General features: G+C 36.8%; 1 protein-coding gene across 2 annotated transcripts; it reads right to left on the reverse strand.

Annotated features, from left to right (window-relative positions):
* Positions 1-83: 83 nt before the first annotated feature.
* Positions 84-11544, reverse strand: tmem200cb (transmembrane protein 200C, genome duplicate b). 2 transcript variants are annotated; one of them, XM_065262265.1, is made up of 2 exons: positions 11417-11544; positions 84-3303 (listed from the first exon to the last, which is right to left on the reverse strand). In XM_065262265.1, exon 2 carries the CDS (start codon positions 3268-3270, stop codon positions 1918-1920), a length of 1353 nt encoding a protein of 450 aa, XP_065118337.1. In that variant the 5' UTR covers positions 3271-3303; positions 11417-11544; the 3' UTR covers positions 84-1917. The 2 variants fall into 2 exon arrangements, with proteins under 2 accessions (XP_065118337.1, XP_065118338.1); XM_065262266.1 differs by lacking the exon at positions 11417-11544 and adding an exon at positions 11270-11379.
* Positions 11545-14874: the final 3330 nt, after the last annotated feature.

The raw sequence follows: 14874 nt of genomic DNA on the forward strand, positions 1-14874 counted from the left end.
TTATTATGCTCAGTACACACACACAAAATATTTTATCCTGCAAACGATTAATCACGAATCATTATGCATAACGTAGGTTTTATGTAGACTGTATTGCAGCAGCATTAGATTTAATGGCTTTAACTAGTGGTTGTAATTGTATAAAACAGTAGCATACTTTCTGTCTGAAGGAAGTATTTCTGAAGTGAATCAGATCCACTGACATCAATCTGATAATGCAGCTCAATTAGATCTGCACTTATGCTCAGTGACACAATTATCTTACAACAGATCTTCAGAAGAAGAGAGGAAGAATACGATCGAGAAACATCTTGAATCTGGATCTGTTCCTTACACAAAACTGACCTGCAAGCAATTTTGCGTTTAAAAGACGTCTTATAGTCGTCCAAACACAATACAGATGTCTATAGGTTTAAACAAGGCAAATTAAACTAACCACAGCACAAAAATAAATGAAATGAAATAAATAAACAAATGAAAGCAAACACTGGTTGTAATCACTGTTGACTTTGCCTACATGATGGATTATCAGACATCTCACAAGTTATTTAGGCAAGATTATTGGGTCACTCATTGCCGGACTACATCGGGTCTATAGTTATCTTAAACGCTACTGCTTGCTCGGTGTAGTGAGCAGCCTTATGGACTTTGATCATAATATGTTTAAGGCGCTTCATTCATAAACACATCCACTTTTGCTATACAGAAAACAGCCATTCTGTCTAAAATCTTCTTTTGTATTTCACATTATAAAGTTTTATAAGTTTAGAATGACATGAGGTTGAGCGAACAATGACAACATTTTCATTTCTGTGTGAACAACACAATCTCATGGCAATTTCAGGGTTCCCACACCTTAGTTAACTTCAAATTCAAGGACCTTTCAAGGACTTTCCAGGTCCAATACCTACAAATTCAAGGACTAAATGTGGGGACACATTTCAAGTGAGAGCAAGGTGACATCGTGTTACCTTTTAAGATACATTGTTACAGTTCCCTTTCGAGGGAACTCGCGCTGCGTCACTGCGGTGACACCTTAGGGGTAAGTGCGTCTGAATGTGTATATCAAATTCAACCATTGGTGACGCCCCAACAAAGACAGGGTGACACGGGAGCCAGGAAGTATATCGCTGTCTGAAATATTGCCAAAGACGGCATTACAGGGACGCAGGAAGTATGACAATGGAGACGCAGCGTCTCGTTCCCTTCTCAGAAAACAACAGTTACATACGTAACCCAATACGTTTTCATGTGTCAAACACAACTATGCAAAAAAAAAAAAACATTTTTGTATGAATCAACATTCGCATACAGAAGATATAAGGATTTAAAGTGAACAGTTTAGAACGTGTGCTTAAAAAGTCTAGAATTTTTATGATATTATCCTACACTACACAGGGAATAATATGGATTTTTTCTAGAAAACTTCTTGCATATAAAATAGATTCAAGCACTTTCAATGACCTGTATCTATATTTTCAAAAACTTTCTAGGGCCTTGAATTTCTTCCCCCCAGATTCACAAAATTTAAAGGACCTGTGGGAACCCTGCAATTTGTACGTATATTAAGAGGTGACTAATTCGTATGACCACCACATTTATAAGTTTTTGTACAATTTGCTTTCAACTTCTCTGTTTCCTTGTTTTCTTATAACAATCATACACTTTTGTATGATTTACTTCCTAATAAGTCATACAAATTTGTAAAATGCGTACACATTCCTGTGAGATGGGGCTGGTGTGAACTATTTGTTTGTTTATCGTTTTTTCTAGTGGTTTGCTATGTTTGCACCAAAATAATGACATGAGTTTATCTGCTATCGTAACTATGGCACTTTCCTGCAATTGAATATTCATAATTTATAAACAAAAAGCAACAGTAGTTCTTAATGACGGGTTGTCGTCACTTGACATCATTTATGGAGTTGGTAATGCTGCAGCGTGCGTGTGCAGCTGAGTGTCAGTAATCGTGCACTTCTCGTCATCCTCACTTCTTCCTACACCTGCATCAGAGTTCTCAAATGAGTCTCCGGCAAGGTCCGCCAACTTAATGTAGCCCTTACTGCCTGAGCGATCCAGCCTGGGACAGCTAAACCTCCGTGATCTGTCGTCCTGACACCCGGAGCTCAGATCCGACAGGGCGTTTAGGGACAGATGTGACCCGGTCACCCTCGTGGCAGGGGCGGGAGGTGACAGCTGGCGTTGCCCTGAAGTAGCCACAGTCTGTCTCTCGTTCAGTTCTGATTCCTGGGAAACAGAGAGTCCTGTCCTTGACACTTCTGCTCTGGTTTCCACGGCGGTGCTAATGAACGGGACGCAACTCCTGCGTCGCGCTGTTTGAGGTTCCCTCTCGTCTCTCTCCTGCATATCGCAGTTGTTGAGTTTAATGACAGGTAACGTGAAAGCGTTAACAGATGACGTGACTATGGAACGCGTCTCCCACTGTTTTGGCGTGCCGCAGGGTTCCTCGCCCCCACTTTGGCCTCTGTATATACTATATACCGTATCCGTAAAAGACGGCCTCTTGGCAAACAAGCTGTACTTCCTGGCGCACGACGGGCGTCTGAAATTGCCTCCTTTACCTGAGACGGAGCCTCGAGCCGTTCCCGCGCATGAAGATCTGGCCTCTGCACTTTTAGACTGCACGTAGCTTATGAGGCCATTGAAGGGCGGGCAGTCTTTGGCACGAAGGCTGTGGATGTCTATGACGGTCGAGTAAATGTCTCTTAGATTGATGATCTTCGTCTTTTTATCACGATCCTCGTGCAGAACGGCATTAGCGCAGATGAAGAGGAAGATTCCTATGCCCATCACCAGAGGTCCAAACACTTTCAGGTTTTCAGAGTACAAATAACCGGCGAATAACCTTTTAAAGAAGCCGAGCGACTGTGCACTCGGTGAAGTCGAATTTGTGCCATCCGTGTGGTTCAGTTCACTCAACAATAAAAACTTTCTATTGCCCGTGGCGTTTGAAGTTCTCCAGGTCTGTTTCAGTGCCTGCATCTCTTTGAAGAATTTCTCTGGGTATTTTGGGTTTTCCTTGGGCCAGTATCCCAACACCGCCATGGAGATGCCCACCAGTAAGATGAGAATTCCCACCAGAGCCACCAGGCCGGAGAAGGAGCATAGTTTCACTTTTCCCTTTACAACGACCACGTCAGTCTTGCGCTTTTTCTGGGCTTTTCTCTTTTTCTTGTTTTCTGCCCGGTTCTTGGACCGGAGAGAGTCCTGGCGCCGTGAAATCCTCAGGAGACCGCCTGTAGCTATCATCGTGCCTATTGGATGATGTGCCTGTCAGTCATCCTGTGGGCAGAGAAAAGAAAGGACAAATGAATGAAAACATAAAACTATTGAAAACCCTTCAACTTTTTTCAAGTCAAACCCACAAAGAGAGAAAACAAAGATCTCATTTTAGAAACAACAAAATTCGATAAATTAGTAAATCTCCATTCTGTCTTTGAAGTTTTGAAAAAGCAAAATTATATAGAATTATTTAATTAAGTTCACACATTTCATTAAATCTAAAACAAAATATGTGTAAAAAGCAACCCATTTTCATGAAATGCGTATAAATAGCACGCAGTTAAAAAATGGTTTTGTTTTTTGTTTTCTGTTTTTTAAAACATTGTTGCTTGGAGATGAGGTTAGAATTGGGGTTTGGGTTAGGATGTCATTTTATTTAACAAAAAATGTATGTTAAAATCTTTACACTTTTAATATTAGATTTTATTAAATATATTATATTTATTATAAATTCATGATAAAGAACCACATACTATTTATTTGTGTTCTTATTTAAATCTACAATTAGTAACTTTCACTGCTAGAGCTTTCACAAAACATGCTTAATGATGCTGTTAAAGAGCGTAAAATGATGGGAGTTTTAGTCTTCACCGCAAGGGCGTAAGTTTGATTCTGGCATTGGTGGGGACATAAATAAAATTGTTGCATTGCAAAAACTGTTTATCGCAGTTTACTTGACTTAAACAATAGACAACTCAGTATGCACTTCAGTGACATCTGCCCGCCACCCTCGGATCCATCCCAAATTTAATGTACTATAATAAACAACTGGTTATGTCCTAGAGCCAAAAAGAAGAAAAGAAAATCACTATATAGAAAATATGAATCCATATTTACTACATTGAAGAATATTCATTGTTATTTTATATTTCATTCTTAATTTAATTTAGCAAAAAATCCCAGTGTTGAAGTAGGTGTATGTATATTATGGTGTTTCCTGAACAACTTTTATGAACGCTTCTGTAGTTAACATTAAATCTTCTTTTACTTCATTAACAGACAGTTAATCAGTGTGAAAAAATATAAGTTTAAAATGCAACCTTACGTTATGTCTACATCTATGAAATCATATTTGTGCCTTTTTTCTTTCATGGATTAGGGACCCCCTAAATAACTTAAGTCGTTTATTGGAGAAAACACTGTTTTTGAATCATCATGTGATGCAACTTGTTCCGTATTTTGTGCATGAAACAGTTACAGTGGGTATAATAATGCTTTCTTCCTCACTTACCTACAGCTCGAATAATCACGCGCGTCTTGTTGAGCGAGCTTCGGCACGGTGTACAAAACAAATTCAATGCAGCTTACATTACACGCTAGCGAGTAAAGACAAGCCAATCATAAAGCGATGTTGTTAATGAGGCGGGACTAAAGAGATGACAATCCAATCATATTAGCGATGTGAGTTACGGAGGGACTCATTGCAGAGAACGAGAGTTAACTGTTTGTGTACCAAATGGAGCATTTTTTTTTCAGAACGGGATTGTAAAAGATTTCTAATCTCATTTAAATGATTCCTGATTAAAATATAATTAGTAAAACATAGAAACACAAGAAACAGACGGACATCAGTGGTTATATATAAATACAGATTAATTGTTTGGACGAAATTATTGCTAGGGACAATTTAGTCTTCCCTGAATATTGGTAGGGACATGTCCCTAGCGTCCCACGCTAAATCTACGCCCATGTACCGTCAATGTTTACAGAAATTGGTCTGACGAGACTCACAAATCATGTTTATGGATGACGTAATTAAATAAAGTTTAACTATGCTTACTTATACAGCGCTGCATGTGACATCAAAGTATCACGAGCGATGCAAAAAAAGTATTGCTCTTCGAAAGTTGTCCTCTGATTGGTTGAATGTACAGGATTTCTGGGAAAGGTATGTCTGCATTCTATAACCAAAAAGCTGAAAAGTATGCGAGGTTCACGGCATAAAGTTTTTAAAGACTTATAATGGGGCATACACACCAAACGCGAGTTCAACAATTTGCTCGAGTAGATTACATAGAAAGTCAATGCAAAAACACGATCAGACTCGTCATTCGCATCGCCCCGAGTTGGGCGGCACAATTGCCGAGAAAACATGCGATATTCGTCTCAAATGCACCTTCATTGCTCGGGAGTAATCTAGAGCGAGTAACGCGATGCGTTTGGTGTGTATGTAGCAAAAGAGTTTTGCTTGAGCCAATTAGTTTGTCATTGTTGTTATAAACTTCAGAGACGTTTGTGAATGGATGACTAATTGGTTGCACACCGATCTGTTATTGTGGAGACATTTCCTCACTCCTAAACATGTAAACGTGTTTTTGATATTTGTATGATTTTATCTGTAATGTGAATTACTGATATAACAGCGAGTATTCTGTGGGGATTCTCACTGTATTTCATCTGTGTGTGTCTCAAAAGCCTCAGCAGCATCAGTCTGCACTTCTAACCCCTCATTTACAGGTTCCAGAAGCGCCGCTTCCCTAAATATAGGTGCCTAGTCTATTTCTGACACACACACACCGCATTGAAACTAGAGGTCGACCGATTTATCGGCCGGCCGATTAATTGGCCGATTTTTGGCATATTTAAAAAAATCGGCTTTGGCCGATTTTGCTGCAAAATTAGGCCGATTAATAGGCAGGCGCATCTGCGGGCACCTAAGCGCTGTTGTAGCTCGTGACGCTGCCTGCCTCTTGCTGCAAGCAGCTCGCTCCCGTCTCGTGTGTGTGCAGCCATGCCATGTTCACAAACAGCTTTACTAAATGATGGTGGATCGCGCGAATTAAGCAGCCAGTACAACAGCGCGACGGGGTTATGTCTCGCGGTGCACTGTCCGTGCAAAGATTAGGCTCATTTCATGTGATTAATGAGTGATGATGAGTTTTGTTTGCGTGACAGAGAGAGAAGAGCCGCGCCCGCACGCTTTCTGTCTCCCTGCTTTTATTACTCAAAACAAAACTGACTCGATGGCGAAAGGTCGGAAGACCAAATCATATCCACCGAGGAAATGTTTTTCGTGTTGTTACAGTAACACTTTGTTTACAGTTTTGCGCTACTCAGCCTGGATTAGAACACAGCGCGTCCGATTCGCGAACTGACTCCTTTGAACGGATTCGTTTGAATGAACGGTTGAAACAACAGATCTGTCCCAACACTAAAGTCACAAGACGTCACTGTCAGCACAATCAGTCACTTATAGCGTCTCAGAAATGAGAATGTAAATGTGTTTAAAAAGATTTTCCCTAACAGTCTCAACTAAAAACCATAGACATTTACTATGTTAACTTTATGATGAATAAATATTTTATCAGGTCTACCAAATAAGGATTTTATCCTACAAAGCAATAAAAGCCATGGTAAAAAACTGATCAAAGATGATGACAGCAGAGTGTCAGGTAATAATCTGTGTCTGATAAATGCATGGTGCAGAGGAGGTTGTAAAACTCTTCAGAAAGACCAGTCATATATTTTTAAATACTTTGACTTAAATAGTGACATTTTTGCATTTAAAATATCTGCTAATAATGATGAGAACATTTTGATTATTATGTACATATAGAAAATCGGCCAAACATATCGGCCATCGGCTGCCCTGATTTCTAAAAAATCGGCATCGGCATCGGCCAGAGAAAAAGCATATCGGTCGACCTCTAATTGAAACCGCACTTCAAAAACAAAATTCAAGTCAAAATAAACACTCAGATTCCAGATCGTACAGTATTTTACACCACTATATCTTTGACAGGAAGCCAGAAATGGACGGCCAGAACACTGTAAAAAAATTCTGTAGAAATTACAGTATTACTGGGTATTACTGGCAACTAGCTGCCAGTAACTTACTGTAGATTTAAAGATTTATGTTATTTACTGGCAACTGTAGAAGATAAAGACATTTAACTTTGAACAAACTGTTGCCGCAATTTGCAGCAAATTTTTACAGTAAAGTTCATCCTCTCAGTTGAAAAACATCCGGTGTTAAAGCTGGACTTTTTATTCTATTAACTTTCAACAAAGTAGCACATTTTTTGAACGTGCAAACAGCAGCATTTATACATTATCAAATTTCCATACAGCATTACATTTGAGCAAACGCGATCATGATGACCGGTCAATATGAACATCCATACTTTCTGGCCTACTGAACACGACTTCACCATACAGCTAGGCACTACATCCATAAATTTGACCAGAACAGGCAGAAATTGTGATGTAGCCTTTGATGACCAGCTGACCTTCACTGATCAAATCGCAAGGACAACTCGGTCATGCAGATTTGCATTACACAATATCAGGAACATCAGGCCTTATCTGACTGAACACATGTCGCATCTCTCCTCATCATCATACCTTTAATCCCTCTTACACATCACTAAAGGACACAAAAACCTTCTCTCGTTCATTCACCTTCACTATTTCTCACTGGTGAAATGATCTTTTTAAACTCTGTCCAGATACAGCCTCATCCCTCACGACATTCATAAATCATCTAAAAACACATATTTTCCATGAATACTTTACAGGAACATGTGGAATGCTCTTCCCCCTTTAAAATCCTCAAATATTTTCTTTCTTCCTAAACAGATGTTGTCTCTGGGTAATAGCACGTCTCATATTATTGCCTCCCTGGTAAGTCACTGTTATCCAAACTAAGCGTCTGCTAAATGCCTAAATGTAGGACCTTCAGGTGCGTCTTCTGGAAGTCGCATTGGTCAGCCACACACATCATCATGGTTCTTACGTCAGTTAAAAACATTACATAATTAACATTTATTTAACCATATATTTGGTTTTCCAATGGTAGTATACCGAAGGTTTATAGCTCCCTACTTATGAGTACACACCCGAAATCCTGGCCAGAAAAACTGGGGGAAAAACGGCACGTATGGTCACCCTATGCTAAATGTAAATGTGTGTAATGTAAATTCCTGTAGTTTATATGCACCTTTAACCCAAAAACACACATCTTATTATAAATTTAAAGCTAATAATGGATTACAGAAGTGAACTGCATAATTCACCTCTGAAAGTTAAATATTCTATTAGCCAAATATGCATCACACATGTTGATGTTTGCATAAATAATTCACATGATGAAAACTCTTCAGCTAAACCATCATGACACACAGTCAGTGGAAATGTGGGAGTCTATAAATGACAGGTGGATGAAGGTTTAAAAGCCATGAGTCAGACCCCCTTTAGAGAACATCAATGAGTCTCAGCAGATCAGGTAACTTCATAGACGCTTTCAAACAACCAAATCATTCACTTTAATTATGAGAACTTTTGGTAGTAAAGTGTTTTTGGTTAGTAAAACAGTGAGAAACAGCACTTCAAATCAGACCTACTTAGTTCAAATCTAATGCTTTCTCTTCAAATACTGAAAAGATTCAAGCTGTAATAAACAAAGGATAAACAAATGTCAAACCTTCTTAAGGTCTTTTGATCTTTACAGAATAATCTTCTCCTCATCCCACAGTATGTGAGGTGGAACAACAAATACTCAAACCCACACATACAGGTCATCCATGTGGCTTTAATACTGGAGTCAGACAAATCAAACAATCACCTCAACCCATCTGAGAAACCTTTATTAGCATAACCTCTCACAACACACTGCTTTTATCACACTGTCTGTATGAACCATCTGAGTTTATTTGTTAATCCAGTGGTGAAGCGCTAACTCTTCGTTCAGTAATTCACAGCTGTTTCTTTAATCACAGGTTGTAGATAGAAATGAATATGGCTATGAAACTACGGCTGCGTTCCGGACAGCTTGGATTTAGGATATTTCCCACCTTAATTCCAGAAATAACAAGGTGATTTATTCGTGTTAATTTGTACGACCACATTCGTATGTTTTTGTACAAATTACTTTGGCCTTGTGATGTTGGGATCAGGAGTGGGGTTTTATTATTGTTTTTTTCTAATAATCGTACATTTTTGTACGATTCACGACGTACTAATTCATACAAACAAGCCGCCAACTTGTAAAATACGAATTCACATGAGATCAAATATCCTGAGTTATCTGGAACATAAGCATAAGAATCAGGGTCCAGTATGAAAGTGAAGAATACATTACATTACTTTTAAAAGGTCAAACTAAAACATACTTAATTTAAAAAACGACTTTCGCCAACCTGACATTTCCAAAAATACTCTTGAGACCTTTTAGTTAAGATCTACCTTTATTATATAGGTCATTCCTAATGTATGCCAAAGAGATATAATTCACAAATCAAAATGGTTATGGCAACTATGGTCCAATTTACGATTTTACATTTCCTTTGGTGTGTAAGTGTATATTAGTTCATGTTAACAATATGCAAAAGAACAAACCCCAAAGTAAACAATGACGCGAGTTATCTTTTTTTGGACTACAACAAACAACCATTTACTTCCTGCGCCTGTTGACAAGGTGGTCATTATCATAATTCCTCCCGCTTGGATAAACATCCTGTAAGTTAACTCCTGTCAGCATTGCATTGTGAGCGAATCTCTCAAACACGGTAAGGAGCGTCACATTTTCAGCTGACGTCAGAGGTATTCAGCCCAATCACAACATACAAATTGATGAGTTTTGTACAAAATCAGAGCGTTGAAGAAGGCAGGGATATCTGGAGCTACAAAAATGTACGGTATGTGGAAAATAATGTGTTTTTTACCATAAACCACGCAAACACATTGTATTACCAAATACACAAAAAATTGTTGTTTTTAGCAATGAAATAGGTGCACTTTATAACTGTGTACACAGAAGAACCAACATATAAAAGCAGTGCTTGAGAAATCATAATTCAAAAAACACACATAAACCTTGTGACAACTAGCCCCGGTCCCCTACACGTGAAGTTTGTGCTAATGTAAGTCAATTCCAGTTTAAAGATGACCATTAAATGTTTTTCTTTGCTTAAGCTATTCTCTGGTAGATGAAAGAAAATAAACGCCAATATTATAATATCTGTCATGTAATAATTCATAAACTGGATATTACCCAGCTAACAGAGAAAAGGTCTATGAACATTCCCTGAACATTTCCAACATTCCCAAAAACGTTAAAAAGTGTCCAAGAATGCTTCTTGGTTGTCTAAACATTAGAGGAATTTTCAAACTTTATGTTTAAATGTTCACACAATGTTTAAAACAACGGTTTTCTATATTTACTTTTGTTGCTTGTTATGTAAATAAAAACGTGATTTAAACACACAAAGTTAATGCAACCACAGAAAACTAGTAAACTACAGGGTCAAGAGTCCAACTAAAACAAACACTAATCACCATAATGGTGACTTAAATGAAACAAAACTTCAACATCTAAACTTAATATAAGTGAATTGTGTTTTCTACAGCAATATTTTTATAGAACATTCAGAAATAATAAATGATGTTTTATAACAGTAATAAAATGCAATGTTTTCCTATCATTTACATAACAAGCAAAAATTGAATATAGAAAACATTTGTTTTAATTATTTTGTGAACATTAAAACGTTTAAAAATGATAGAATGTAACATTTCTGTAACGTTCAGACAACCACACTTTTTATGTTGGCATAATGTTTTTGGGAACGTTCAAGGAACTTTTCTCTGTTAGCTGGATTAAGCGTATTTTCGGGCGTTTATATTCTGTTAATAAAACCTTTTGTCTGTAACGTTAGTCGTCGTCAATATTAATACTAGGGTAGATTCAAATCAATCTCGTTTCATTGTGTTCATCTGAACTAATACAATACAGTTAAACACGCGCATGCACGCACGCGAACCAAAGATGAACGCAACACGTGCACACAATAAACTACACACACATCACAAAAATCTAACGAAGATTACTTTGAAAAAATAATTATAATGGGATATAAACGAGTCACAATAAACACAGATCTGATATGCACACAAATCATTGAAAATAAATGGATAATAAAACATCATCACAATAAATCACATCAAACAGACTTCAAAGACAAATTACCAGTTGTTTCTCACACGTTTGTTTTCATGTAATGCTACTTTCAGATGAAACGCGTCTGCAATATCACACAACAAAAAGATTCAAGTTCTTGTAAGTAAAGAGGCGAACACGCGACACGTATTACACAAAGATTTTGGTTTGGCTCACAGAATGAGATGAAGCTCCATCAGTCTGATCCACGAATCTGATCTCGAACCATCATTATCAGCAGATTATTTCCTGCTATTTCTCCTGTTGAGCTTGAAACTACAACATCTGCTCACATCTTCTTCTCAATGAGGACTCACATCAGTCTCGTGTCTTGCTCCGCCTCCGTGATGCTGGAAACGTCCATGAGCGCCATTGGATGCCTCGCTTCACATCACAACATCAGCACTACTCCTGTGCGCCGTTCTCACTGACTTCAGCTATGTATATCTTTTCAATAAAATGTAAAAAGCATGCAACAATAAAAACTTTTGAACGTAGTGTGCTATATTGATGAATAATTTACGTTTATGAATTACACTTTTATCCAAAGTGATTTAAAGTGGTCATATAATGAAATTTTAAAAAATGTAAAATAAATCTTTGGTGTCCTCAAAGTGCACATATGTGAAGTTTTAGCGCAAAATACACCACAGAAAAATTATTATAGCATCTTAAAAGTGCCACTTTGTAGGTTTGAGCAAAAATGTGCAATTTTGGGTGTGTCCTTTAAAATGCAAATGAGCTGATGAAATGCAAACACTGGTTGCAATGATGGTGGTTTGTTGAAATTGAAATTTTGCTGTCAAAAAAAAATCCTCTCTCCTTTTCTTTCTGCACTAAACGGCAGTGTTGTGGTTGGATAGTGCAGATTAAAGGGCAAAATGTTTGTACAATTAAGTTTTTTTTACACTGGGAGATTTTTTCACATTTTCTAGGTTGATAGAAGCACTTGGCTCCCAATTATAGCACTTAAACATGGAAAAGGTCTGCTTTTTATGCTATGAGCCCCTTTAGTGCATTTAAGCTACACAATTATCAGCATTTTCTTGTATTTTTTACAATATAAAATGCTTTTGCAGTCCACCTACTATGTTCAGAAATGCACACGTACATATTACTCAAATTATTTATGCCATATAGGCCTTACTGTGAATTTTCATGTATGTATATGAGGGTATACATACACTTGTTAAGAAATTATATTTAAACATAAATAATTTAATAATATTCTGAAGAGGATATTGTTTGTACAACTGTCTCCACACAGATTTCCACACATCCATCCATGATCTTTCATAACCATCATCAATACATATGGATAGACATTTTTGAAAGGACTGCAAAATTTAGACAAAAAAAATCATAAATGTCATTTATTTTCCCTGATATTGTATAATCAGATATTATTTTGATTAATGGTATTTACACTGCTTTCATTTTATTATCATTGTATACTTGATGGGTATGAAAGAAAGAAAAAAAATGTAATCCTCTGTAGTTATCAAGAGTTGTTGACATGTTTTAAAATATTGGCATGTATAAGCAACAAGTCAGTGATTAAAATATTATAAGGTTGGATTTGATGACTAACTTAGAAATCAAACCCCAAAAATATGATGAAATAATTTACTTTCATATAAAAACACTCCTTGACTAGTAGTATCATAATAAAAACAAAACTTCATAATAAATCAAATAAAAATCTAAACTTTTCATAAATTTAAAGGAGATTTTCTTATGACAGTAAGAGAAAAAGACCAAAAGTACAGATTGCCTCCATCTAACTATGCTAAAGATCTGTGTTACAATTACATTAGTTTATTCCCCGCTCACCCCTACTACTTATGTGCTAAAATAAACCAATAGTCCACTTTATAAAACATTAACATGTTGATGCAAATAATTATACTTACTAATAATAATTATCTCCGCAAAGAAACTTAGGCTGCAGGCTGTATGTTGTTGCCAAGCAACCGAAAAATCAAAATAGAACGAAGAGTCACAGGTGTGCATCTAAATCACTTTACAATGGCTTTGTACGTGGCTCATCCAATCAGCATTTAGCGTCAGAACTATCTGTTTTATAATGTGCAGTACATCAGAGCACATAGTTTCCCACAATGCACTGTGCTGGACATGACCTTGTGTTTCCATTCTGAGCACAGCCAATGAGTCAAGAAGATATTAACATTCCAGCTGTAGTCAGATTTTGTTTCTGGCTCATTTATAACACTGAAAATGGAAAGTTAAGATAAAGGCATTGCTTTGTGGGATATAGGGATTAGACTAGTCCTAGAATAAAATAAATGTAAAAGGTATCCAAACTGAAAACCACTTGCACTGACACATCTTAAAATACATCAGTGCACTTTGTTTTGCCTCAAAATACACACAAAGTAATGTTTTTAGTAAGGCATGTTTGTTAAAACTAGTTAAGTGCACCACTCCTTAGTGTTAAATGTAACATTTGTTTATGTGTTGTGATACTTTATATAAGCAATTGTGTGGATAACACTGCTCAACCGAATGCAAATGGTCTTACAAATAGAAAGGTACAGCAAAATAAACTGAATTGAGATTTTTGTCTTCTTGTTGCATCTTGTTGACTGGTGAGCAACTGCATGCAAATGTCAACCTTACCATGAAAATATAAGTTTTACCTGAATGTTTATTAGCATGGCTAAATTACCCATGTAAATTTTTTTTTTAAATTATTAGTTAAACATAGCTATGAGAATTTTCACATATAGAGGAATGTCACATTCATAATGCTGTTTTTCTAAAAAACTTTTTTGTTCTTTGAAAAGTGTCCAATAGATAGTTCAATATTATATATTAATGTTTGACCGAAAATGTCACATCCTTAACACTAAAATCGCTCTGGCGCAGTCAAGGGGAAACTTTTCAATCTCTGTCATGAAGCCAGCCATTATGGTGATCAGTGTTTGCTTTAAATCAGCTCATTTGCATAAAGTACACACCCAAAATAGCAAATTTTTGCTCGCACCTACAAAGTAGCAATTTTAACATGATTTAACATATTTTTTACAGTCTATAAGTGCAGAAGAAAATCACATAAAAAAGGCACATTTAGAAAAAAGCAACACTCAAACACAATCTTTAATCATCTACTGTTTACTCCAGACTGTCTTCACTGGTTTTCATCATAAAGACACTTTCAATACAGAGCTACAGAGACAAACACAAACCAGAACTTTTGCTTATATCCGTGCACTTAATGACAAGCTCACAAACTTGATCTTCGGTTGTTTTCTTTTGAAGCACTTACTTTATCAGTTCATATTTTCTGTATCCATGATGCAGTTCGTCATTCAGCCAATGTTTAAGCAATTTAAGTTCAATCTTTTTATCTATACAATATCCCAATTTCACACATTGCATTTGTTGCTACATCTATAACAGTTTTGGAGGTAGTAATTTACAAAAGTAAGAAGTTACAAAATATATCAGTCATTACAATTCAAGTATTACATAGATATACATAGATAAGATAAAGCATGCCACTCAAGCTGGATATTGCTGCACAAAATCTGAGGTACTTTAAGCCAACATCAAGATGCAAGAGAATGGAAAGAGAAATTCTTTGACTGCACCCCAGCTCAGTGGCATCACTA

The sequence above is a fragment of the Paramisgurnus dabryanus genome, chromosome 6 (genome assembly GCF_030506205.2).
Source record: "Paramisgurnus dabryanus chromosome 6, PD_genome_1.1, whole genome shotgun sequence".
NCBI classification, from domain to species: Eukaryota; Metazoa; Chordata; class Actinopteri; order Cypriniformes; family Cobitidae; genus Paramisgurnus; species Paramisgurnus dabryanus.